This window comes from Medicago sativa, chromosome 6, assembly GCF_051527215.1.
Source record: "Medicago sativa cultivar Bolivia chromosome 6, Bolivia_mono, whole genome shotgun sequence".
Lineage (NCBI taxonomy): Eukaryota > Viridiplantae > Streptophyta > Magnoliopsida > Fabales > Fabaceae > Medicago > Medicago sativa.
This window is the reverse complement of record NC_140754.1, coordinates 77,259,141-77,270,056: the sequence shown is the minus strand read 5'-3', so window position 1 is coordinate 77,270,056 and position 10,916 is coordinate 77,259,141. Positions and strand designations below refer to the sequence as shown.

General features: G+C 32.7%; 1 protein-coding gene and 1 non-coding gene across 2 annotated transcripts; one reads left to right on the top strand and one right to left on the bottom strand.

Annotated features, from left to right (window-relative positions):
* The first annotated feature begins 780 nt into the window (after positions 1-780).
* Positions 781-4,710, top strand: LOC146916976 (putative terpene synthase 2). Its single transcript, XM_085718832.1, has 6 exons — positions 781-942; positions 1,498-1,777; positions 2,152-2,524; positions 2,623-2,841; positions 3,097-3,235; positions 3,766-4,710. The coding sequence occupies exons 1-6, from the start codon at positions 844-846 to the stop codon at positions 4,030-4,032; spliced, it is 1,377 nt and encodes a 458-aa protein (XP_085574958.1). The 5' UTR covers positions 781-843; the 3' UTR covers positions 4,033-4,710.
* A 3,136-nt stretch (positions 4,711-7,846) lies between these two features.
* Positions 7,847-7,953, bottom strand: LOC146916975 (small nucleolar RNA R71). Its single transcript, XR_015017118.1, has one exon. It is a non-coding gene; the product is annotated as a small nucleolar RNA R71 (small nucleolar RNA).
* Between the last annotated feature and the right edge of the window lie 2,963 nt (positions 7,954-10,916).

The window sequence follows — 10,916 nt, the reverse complement described above, 5'->3', positions numbered from 1 at the left end:
AGTTAAAAATTAAAATAAAATATATTTGCCTTTAAAAAATTAACAAATAAAACAACATTTAACATATGTTTGCACCCATCGTTAGTTTTTTTTTTAGTTTGTTACGCTTGCCTTCAAATTTTTTTTTTTTTTTGAGGTGGCCTTCAAGTTTGTTTATATATATATACACACACACACTTACTTGAGATCACATGTTTTTTTTTTAGTTTGTTACGCTTGCCTTCAAATTTTTTTTTTTTTTTGAGGTGGCCTTCAAGTTTGTTTATATATATATACACACACACACTTACTTGAGATCACATGTTTAAGAACACTAAAACTAAGATCATATGTGCGCACGCCGACAGGGAAAGGCGTATGGATTAAATTATATGTACTCCCACCAAGCGTTTCAGTTTGGCATTGTATGATAAATAATTAAATTTTGTAGTCAGTTGTGTATATGAACATGTGCAATAAATTATATTATACAATAGTTAGAGTCCCTCTCAAAAAAATAAAATAAATAGTTACAGTCAAAAAAAAGCCACACCATTTACGGACGCATCGCTTAACCAAAATATATACTATTTTTTTATGTGTTTAATGAACTTTTGTTGGTCAAATTATTATTATTTTTTGAATATGTACACGTGTTTTTTTTCTGTTTATATAAAATAAATACTTTAGTGGTACATATTGTAGTTTTTTTTTTTTTGAAAGGAGGTACATATTGTAGTTGGATTTATTGCATTTAATCTTACTATAAATATCGATATAGACCTCTTGTTTTCCCAACCAAAACATAGAGTTGAAGGAGAGGCACTCATCGATAAAGCATTCCATTCATTTGAATATTCAAGTATGTCTCATAACGAGAAATCAGTTTTGCAAAGAAATGTTGCAGATTTCCACCCTAGCGTTTGGGGGGACTTCTTCATTCCGTATGCTTCAGAATCTTTGGTACGTATTTAATGCCCGTTTTTTTTTTACGTGAACAACAATGATTTTTTTTTTTAAAGATCAACAACAATGATATATGTTATGAAAAGTGATTAAGGAGTTCTTGAAACACTATCTTTCTCATATTTCACTCTAGAATAAAACCAAGAGAAAATAGGTAGAGCTATAGCAAACACTCCAAAGGGTTGGTTATTTGTTAGCAATAAGAATGAAACCACACTTGGATCGTATAATTAATAAACCACTTAATATTACTAACATAGATATTGTTAGCAATAGCAATAGGATTTCCAACATTTCTGAGGGAAAAGGATTTCCAACATAGATATTGTTACACATTGCACACCAACCACACTTGGATCGTATAATTAATAAACCACTTAATATTACTAACGTTGCACACTCCAAAGGGATTCAAATTTACCTTGTAATATATATATTTTCAAGAATGCCAATAATATAGGATCTTTTGACTAAATGCATCCTTTCAAATAACAATTAAGTGTCATTTATCAATTAATTTTAAAATCATATGCATGTTTTGATTACATACAGGAATTTGATATAAATATTACGGCGCAAATTGATAAACTAAAAAAGGAGGTTAGACAAATGATTGTCTCAAAAATTGAGAATCCGTTGAAGAAAGTCAACTTAATTGACTCAATATGTCGTTTGGGTGTGAGCTATTATTTTGAAGACGAAATTAATCAAGTTTTGGAAGATATTCACAAGGATTTTGTTCAAAATGGAGAAATAACTCTTAAAGGAAACCTTCATTCTATTGCTGTGCTATTTAGGGTGTTGAGGCAACATGGTCTTTACGTTTCACCTGGTATTTATATCTCCACTTATTTATATTAATGATTCATTTTTTATATTTTAATTTGGATCACTATTGAGTAAAACAAACTTGTGTGGTAGTTTTTAGTTTTTTTTTTTAATTTTAATCGTCAAATTAATACTTTAATTTACAACATAATTTTTTAACTTTGATCAAGGGGAGTATCTAATATAAACCTCTAAAAAATGGTTTAGGTATAGACCTTTACATTTTTAGTAACAAAAAGAGTTTTATAATACTAAAAATTAGAGAATAACATAAGTATTTTTTAATCTTGTTTTAGTTTCTTATTTACGTATACTTATAAATTAAAACATCTCTAATGATTGTTCAACATTGTCGTGGTTTTCTAATCAAAATATTAGATGTATTCAACCAATTCAAGGACAAGCAAGGAAATTTTAGTGAAACATTGATCATAGATGTTGAGGGCATGTTAAACTTGTATGAAGCCTCACATATGATGATTCATGGTGAGAAAATTTTGGAAGAGGCATTGGCTTTTACTTCTGGTCACCTTGAGTCAATTGCAACCCAATTGAGTCCTTCTCTTGCGACACAAGTCAAACATGGCTTAAGACATCCTCTGCGCAAAAACTTGCCTAGGCTAGAGGCAAGAAGCTACATTTCCATCTATGAGCAAGATTCATCCCATAATGAAATTCTACTTACGTTGGCAAAATTGGATTTTAATATGCTCCAAAACCTACATCAAAAGGAATTTGGAAACATTTGCAAGTAAGCACTATATCCACACCCTCCTTAATTTAAAATTAAATTGAATTCAAAAACTAACTACTCTAATTGCCTATAATATTTTTGGTCTTTATATATAGGTGGTGGAAGGAGTTGGACATTGCTAAAAAACTACCTTATGCACGGGACAGAGTAGTAGAATGTTGCTTTTGGGTTATGACGGTATATTTTGAGCCTCAATATTGTCAAGCAAGGAAAATGATGGCAAAAGTAATCTCCATTTTATCATACATTGACGACACGTATGATGCATACGGAACAATTGATGAGTTAGAACTTTTTACTAAGGGAATTGAAAGGTTAGCACATCATATTAACTCAATAAAAAAAATAATCAAATCAGCAACCAAAATTTAGAGATAGAAAAACTTGAAATTTATCTCTAATTTAGTATTGAAATTAAGTGATGATAAAATTAAATAATAACTTTTAGGTGGTTGCTAATTCTATTTTTTTAAAAGTAAAATAGACTTTTTCTTATCATATATTTATACACGGTCTAATTTTGTCAACAAAAGGGTAACAATTAATATTATAATGAAAATGAATTTTAGGTGGGATATTAGTTGTTTGGATGATCTTCCGGATTACATGAAGTTTCTCTATAAACCACTCTTGGATGTTTATGAAGAAATAGAGCAAGAAGTGAAGAAAGAAGGAAGATTATACGCCATTAACCACTTCTTAAAAGAAGTAAGAGTTTTATTTTATTGTTAAATTTTTTTTCTTTTATTGATTTAATTTATTAAACAAACAAACAAATATTTCATTTTCAATGTTATCTTGTTATCAGAATGAAATTTTAGGATTTAATTTGCATCCATTCTTCGTATAGATACATAGATCCTAGCATATCTTGTGATTAGAATATATTTAAGAGTTTTGTTGAAATTGACATTATAGAGTATCAACATGATGTTATTTGATTGAATGTAAATGTTAAACATATTTATACTATCAATGCATAAAAACTAGTTTAAAAAACTTTTTATTAATTGTTTTATGAACTCAATTTGTAGCAATTAATATACGATATTTTGTTTTGTCAGAAATAAGCTTTTTTGTAATTTTAATTGAACAAAAGATTATATATTGGCAGTTTAATTAACCGTAGATAATAGTTCAACAAAATTTCGAATACAATTTAACATCATATTTACAAAAAATACATAGGAGTTTAATTAACCTATTAACAATACTACTATATTTTATGCCAATGACAGTTCAAAAATATAGTCCAAGCTTACATGAGTGAGGCCAGGTGGTTGAATGTTAATTATATACCAACAACAGAGGAGTACATGAACACATCAACAATATCAAGTGGTTACCCAGTGTTGGCTACGACTTCTTACATTGGAATGGGAAACATAGCCACAAATGATATCTTCAATTGGGTAACTAACAATCCGAAAATTGTTAATGCTGCTGCTGTTCATTGCAGGCTTAGGGATGAAATTGTGTCTAGTGAGGTATTTTTTTTTATCTAAATATATAATTTCACACAATATTCTTTGTGGCTAATATATAAGAGATAATTATTGTTCATTTTTGTAAACAAGGTTGACACAATTGTTTAATTACAATTTACAAAGTTGATATTTTTGTAACCGTCAAGAGTTAATATAATAAGATGACATAATGGTGAAATGTGACTTTTACACTGTAACTGCATAGTCATTAAACTATTGATATATCTATTGTATCTCATAGTGTATATTTTTTATGATAAACAGTTCGAGCAAAAAAGAGGACATGTTGCTTCATACTTGGAATGTTATATGAGGGAATATGATATGGATAGAGAAGTTGCCATTCAAGAATGCCAAAAGAAAATTGACAATGCTTGGAAAGATATAAATGAGGAATGTCTTAGGCCAACTAAAGTTCCATTACGTTTTTTGACGTGTGTTCTCAACCTTTCGCGTTTTATTGAGGTTTTTTACAAAGATGAAGATAACTACACACATTCCGAAGGACTAATGAAGACCTACATTAATGATTTGCTCGTCAATCCCATCCCAACATGAGCATTGATTTTGGTCTTTACATGTTCTTTTTGTTTTTCATCTAAATAAAGTTAACATCAAATGTGGAATTTATTTTGTTCAATTCAAAATCTGTTTTAGAATAATAATTATCTTATAATGCATATGATGTTTGATAGAGTTTGGTCTGAAATAATATTTACATTTATTGAAGAAGCATCATTGATTACATAATTTGTTTAAAAAATATCTAACCAATATATTAAAAATTATTTATAGAACAAGGTGTTCCAAGAATAAATCATATGAAAATATTAATGGGTAAAAAACCAACGTTTTAAGTTGAGCTTGGCGATCCCTCAAAAAAAAAAAGTTGAGCTTGGCGATGAACTAGATTCCAAAATTACGGGCTATGTTCAAGTTGGACGACGAGGAGTTTACACTCTTCTAATGGAGATTTCAGGGTTATTGGATCATATTTCTCTCTGCGATATATTTGTAGATTAGTCAATTTTAGCTTAGTGTTTCTTTTTCCTCATGATGGGTGTGCTTTCCTCAATTCCTAGCTTTGGAGGGGGTGTTTAGATTCTCCCTTACATGCAGTAGGAAACTGATGACAGATCATCATATGATTTTTTGGCCATGTTTTTAATACTTTTTCTTTGCATTTGAAGACAAATAAGATGAGAGTTAGACGAGTTGTCAATGGTTTGAGGAACATATTTTATTGTTTTCACTCGAGTCGTTGTAATTCAGTTTTATCCTTGACCATGCAACTCCATAGATGTTTTGAGTGTTTTGTAGTGAGGAATCATTAAATCAAGACATCATGTGAGAGATCAGGGATGAAGAGTTGTAGATCAAGGGGTCTTAGAAGGTTGTTGAAGACAATACAAAAGTGAAGAAAATCCATTTCAAGTTTCTAGGAGTTTCTAGACGAAAGAACGATCGAAAATGGGAAGAAAACACAAGAAATCGCACCTGAGGGGATGCCTCAGGCGCCGCTGCACCTAGCATGTGCGCCTCTGCGCCTGGCACGAGTAAAAACCCCTTATTGCTTGTTTTTCAAACTAGATCGGCGGGCAGATGCCCCATTTTCTTCTCTTAACTTCTAAGTAACCTAATGTTATAAATACAGACCGTAGCCCACTATTTTATTCATTCAGAAACATTTTTGGTTCAAAGAAAGGGTCATGCATCAGAGATTCAAGGCAGAATTTCTCCTCCTTTCATTTTTTCTATGGTATGTTTTCTATTGTTTTGTTATGATGTACGTTGCCATAAACAACTAAACCTCTTAAAGTGGTATTTTGGGAGAGATTCAAGCGTGAATTCTTGAGGAAGTATTTTCCAAAAGATTTGAGAAACAAGAAGGAAGTGGAATTCATGCAGCTGAAGCAAGGGAGCATGTCTGTTGCGGAGCATGTCGTTAAGTTTGAGGAGTTGTCGAGGTTTTGTCCTTATATCTGATGAGTCATAGATAGTCTATTTTATTGCTTTATTTAGTTTAGTTTTATTTAAGATTTGATTTGATTTTATTGCATTTTATTTCCTTTTAGAATATTTTACTTTAAATTGTCTTTTATTATATTTTAGGAACGAATATATGGTGGAAGGTGTCTTGGAGCAAAAGAAAGAGGACTGGAGCAAATACAGTACAAGAATACGAAGATACGAGACAAAAATATGTCTCTACCAAGTCAGAAGCTTGGCACGGCCCGTGCCAACATGTGGCACGGCCGTGCCACCCTCCAGAACCACTTTTGCTGCTTTTCTTCAAGCCCAAGTTACTCCGTTGCAGCTTTACTGTTTTGCCCTTATAGTAGCTTAGTTTCTAAGTCAATTGTAAAGCTATAAATAGAGTAGCACTCCATCATAAACATTCATCTTTTGTTCTTGGAATAAAAGTTCACTTTTATATTATCGTTCTCTTACTTTATTGCTTTCTCTCTTCTTCCCCTATGTCTACAATGAACGTTAGTGAGTAGACACTTCTTTGTCTTGGGATTGTTGGTAAGTCTAATGACATAATCCTAAACAAACCAAGCTTAAACCCTAATTTCTATGTAACCCTAATTTCTAATCTAGATTCACCGTCTTAACGTGGATTAACAATTATCAAACTGTGGAAGCGAAAGCGGAGGGTTTGATAATCGTTAATCCATCATCCCAAACATCAATTCATAAAGCGAGAGCGGAGCTTTGATGTTGGAACAAGTGAATCTAGACAATAATTGCAAAACAGTGAAATAGTCTTTGCAATTATTGAGACAAAGAGTAGTTTCAATCCTCTATGCATCTTCTAGTAATCATGTCAGTGAAATAGGCTTGGTTACTAGAAGTAAACTCTCATCGGACTTTCATCGGAAAGGTGAGGGGCTAAGGGAAACCGGTCTTTAGAAATTAAGGTGTAAACCATGAAATTAGATGTTTAAGTCTTGTCTAGTGAAGGGTTTGTTATTATGATAAACCAATAATCCCAAGGCTCTTTTATTATTATTGTTATTTATCTTCAGCAATTAACCCCCAATTTCATAATCTTTCTTCTCTTCTAATCATTCTCTAAAAGTTAATTGAATTCACAACTCCCTAGCGGAACGATACTCTACTTACTACTATTACTTCGATAGGCCGTGCGCTTGCGGTTTGGCTCTATCAAGTTTTTGGCGCCGTTGCCGGGGAGTTGTTGAAATTTGATTAACTTTTTAATAGTGATTAGACTATAAAAAAAAAAAATCTTTTTCGTTGTTTTATTTTATTTTATTTTATTGTTTCTATATTTCCTTCTAAAAAAAAAAAAAAAATCTTTATTTGATTCTATTTTATTTTATTTACTTAATATAAAAAAAAAAAATCTTTCTCTTTATTTTATTTTATTTTATATAAAAAAAAAAAAAAAAATCTTTTTCTATTTCTTCTTTTGCCTTTAACTTCTTGGGAAGATAATAACGATATGGCTAAGGAATGCACTCTCATAGAGTATGCAATCCCATCTTCAAATGAGTCATACGATGCTATTGTGTACCCAACGGTTGATGACAATTTTGAAATAGAACCTGAACTTATTGAGTTAGTTCAGCAAAATCAATTTTTCGGATCAACCACTGAGGATCCGAATTTTCATATTTCAACCTTTTTAAGACTCAGTGGAACCTTGAATGCAAACCAAGAGGCCGTAAGGCTGCACCTCTTTCCTTTCTCCTTAGGGGGTAGAGCTAGTGCTTGGTTTCATTCATTGGAAATTGGTTCTATCTTTTCATGGCAACAAATGAACCAAGTTTTTCTTGCCCGATTCTTTCCCTATGCTAAAACCGTCCAATTAAGGATTCAAATCACACAATTCACTCAAAAAGATGGAGAATCTCTTTACGATGCATGGGAGCGTTTCAAAGAAATGCTTAGACTTTGTCCCCATCATGGTTTAAAGAATTGGCTTATTATTCACATTTTTTATAATGGTCTTTTGTATACCACAAAAATTTATGTTGATGCAGCTGCAGGTGGAGCTTTAATGAACAAGAATTACACAGAAGCATACGCCTTGATTGAAGACATGGCTCAAAATCATTACAAGTGGACCGACGAGAGAGCCATCACTAATTCTTCACCCTCCAAAAAGGAGGCAGGTATGTATGAAGTCTCTAACTATGATCACCTTGCCGTTAAGATTGATGCATTAACCCAAAAATTTGAAAAAATAAATGTTAGTGTCATCTCTTCTTCTTCTGCATCTCCTTCTTGTGAAATTTGTGGTGTATTTGGCCATTTTGGCATTGATTGCGAACTAGGTAGTGTTGTTAGAAGTCCTAAGCAAGTAAACCATGCTCAATATAATCAAGGGTTTAGAAACAACCAAAATTTTTTTCAAACCCCTCAAAATCTTTTTGGACAACAAACAACACCACCCAGTTATGCAAACAACCAAAGAGTCCCTCAAAAATCCAGCTTGGAACTTTTTTTAGAAAATTTTTGTATAAATCAATCCGAGCAGCTCCAAGAGCTTGAAAATCAAACTGAATTTTTGAAGGACTCTATTGCCAAACTTACATCAACAGAAGACTCCATAGTTACTCACAGTAAGATGCATGAGACTCAGACTTCTCAAGTACCCCAACAGGTGGCTACTTCCTCACAATCCTCCGAAGTCCTCCTAGACCAAACCGAAACCAACCCCAAAAACCATATAAGTGCTATTACTCTTAGGGATGGTAAACAATTAGAGGACCCCGTTGTGAAAATTAAGAACAATGAAGGAAAGATAGGGAGTGATGAGCCTCAAAGTGAGAAAGCCATAGGAGAGAATGAAAAGCCATTCGTTTCACCATCTCATGAGCATGAAATTCCATTAACACAAGGGTTTGATGAGTCCAAGTTAGATGAGCAGTTTATGAATATTATTGAAATACTTCCAAACAAATTGCCACCTAAACTTAAGAATTTAGGAAGCTTTTCCCTACCTTGTGTCATAGGATCTGAAACTATAGACAAAGCCATGTGTGATTTGGGAGAGAATGTTAGTTTGATGCCATTGTCCCTTTCTGAAAGATTGGGTATAGGATAGATAAACCACTTTCTAACCGTCAAGCTAATGACTCTAAACGAGCGCTTCGTGGGAGGCAACCCATGAATTTTATTGCTTTTATTTTTGTTTTGTGTTATTTTAATTTGTTTTGTAGGTATTTGTCCAAATATGATGCAAAAAGGGGAAAGAAAGTTGAAGCCATTGACCAGAAACCAAACCAAAAAAAAAAAAAAAAAAAAAAAAAAATTCTTCACTCTTTTTACAGAAGCTTGGCACGGCCCGTGCTAATGTTGGCACGGCCGTGCCAACCTTTCACCCAAAAAAAAAAAAAAAAAAAAAAAATTTTTTTGAAAAAAAAAAAAAAAAAAAAAAAAATTATTTTTTTTATTTATTTTTTTATGTTATTCAAAACAACCTCTTTCATTCTACCTCCATAACTCTCTTCAAACTTCACCAAACCATAATCTCTCCACCAATCTTCATCAATAAACTCAAAAACCTTATTTAAACCCCAACCCCATCACTAAACCAACCTTTCGCACACAAAACCCTAACCTTCACCCAAAATCCACACCAAATCAACTAAGGTCAATTGGAATCAAAGAAGAAAGGTAAGTAGACTGAAGACTTCAGAAGTGGTGCAACCAAGAAGCAATCAACAACTCATAATCATGGGATCCAAATCAAGGATTCCAAGCAAAGAAATAGGTACAATTCTCTAATCTCTAGAACTATCTATGCTTGCAGGTACCCTGATGATTAATGTTATGGATAGACTAGGAATGGATGAACATATGATTAGGCTGTTGAATAACACAACCCTGTGCTTAGGTACCTTCAAAGGGTTATGGCTTGCACCATATAAAGTAGGAAAGAGGTAGGAATGAAGAGGATTGATGAGCTGTTGTTGTGGGCTATGCTTTATAACCATTCTATTAACATTTGCTATTATTTGCATGATTATCTTGTTTCAATTGTTAACAAGAAACAGGATGATTAGAGTGATATAATGGTAGGTGGAATCATCACTTTTATTGCTAGGAAGTTTGGGGTGAGTGTGAATTAAAGGATCAAGAGGATAGAGGGGAACTATTATCTAGACTTATATACTACTTTGTCCTTCCTTAGAACTCATGACCACAATTACCAATATGAATGGAAAATTATTAGAGCTTATTGTTTGATTATTCTATCTAATCCGGACTTAAATAATTCGGAGGTGGTGGAAAATTTGCTTTATGTTGGTACTAACCCACAGGTACATAATGATGGTGATGATGGTGGTGATAAAGCGGAGGTAGGTGCAAACTTGCACCATGAACAAGAAGCCGGTGGAAGCTATAATGATGAACGGCGGGCATGGATGCAAACCAAAGTTCAAAGAATAAAGCACCGAGCAACAAAGACAAGGTGTTGAAAGAACCAATGTTCAAAGGAGCAATCGAATAAATGAAGAAAACAATCAAATGCTCTGAAACATGATACAACACCTTCACCTCCAAAGGTCTACTTTATGAACTTCAATAAAATTGTGAGCTTTCCTCTTCCTTTACTCTTTCTTCTTCCTCCTCTTCTTCTACTTCTACTCCTTCTTCTTCTTCCTCTTCTTCTTCTCCTTCCTCTTCTTCTTCTTCTTTTATTTTTTCTTTTGAATCATTGAGGACAATGCTTCTCCTAAGTGTGGGGGGGCCTAATAAAGTGTCTAGAGTCGTAGTGTTCCCAAACTCCCTTGAACTTTATTCTTTTGTTTTGTTTTTATAGCAAGAGGCATGACTAGTAGCTTGTTTTTAATGAAAAAATGGCATGAAAATTTTTGTTTTGTCTCTTTCTCAAAGGTTGCCTCTTGTACATGAAAGTAGTTTCT

Coding starts and splice junctions, on each gene's coding strand:
- LOC146916976 (XM_085718832.1), top strand. CDS start 844: ATGTCTCATAACGAGAAATCAGTTTTGCAAAGAAATGTTGCAGATTTC. Junction 943..1,497: donor CGTATGCTTCAGAATCTTTG/GTACGTATTTAA, acceptor GATTACATACAG/GAATTTGATATAAATATTAC. Junction 1,778..2,151: donor TGGTCTTTACGTTTCACCTG/GTATTTATATCT, acceptor TCAAAATATTAG/ATGTATTCAACCAATTCAAG.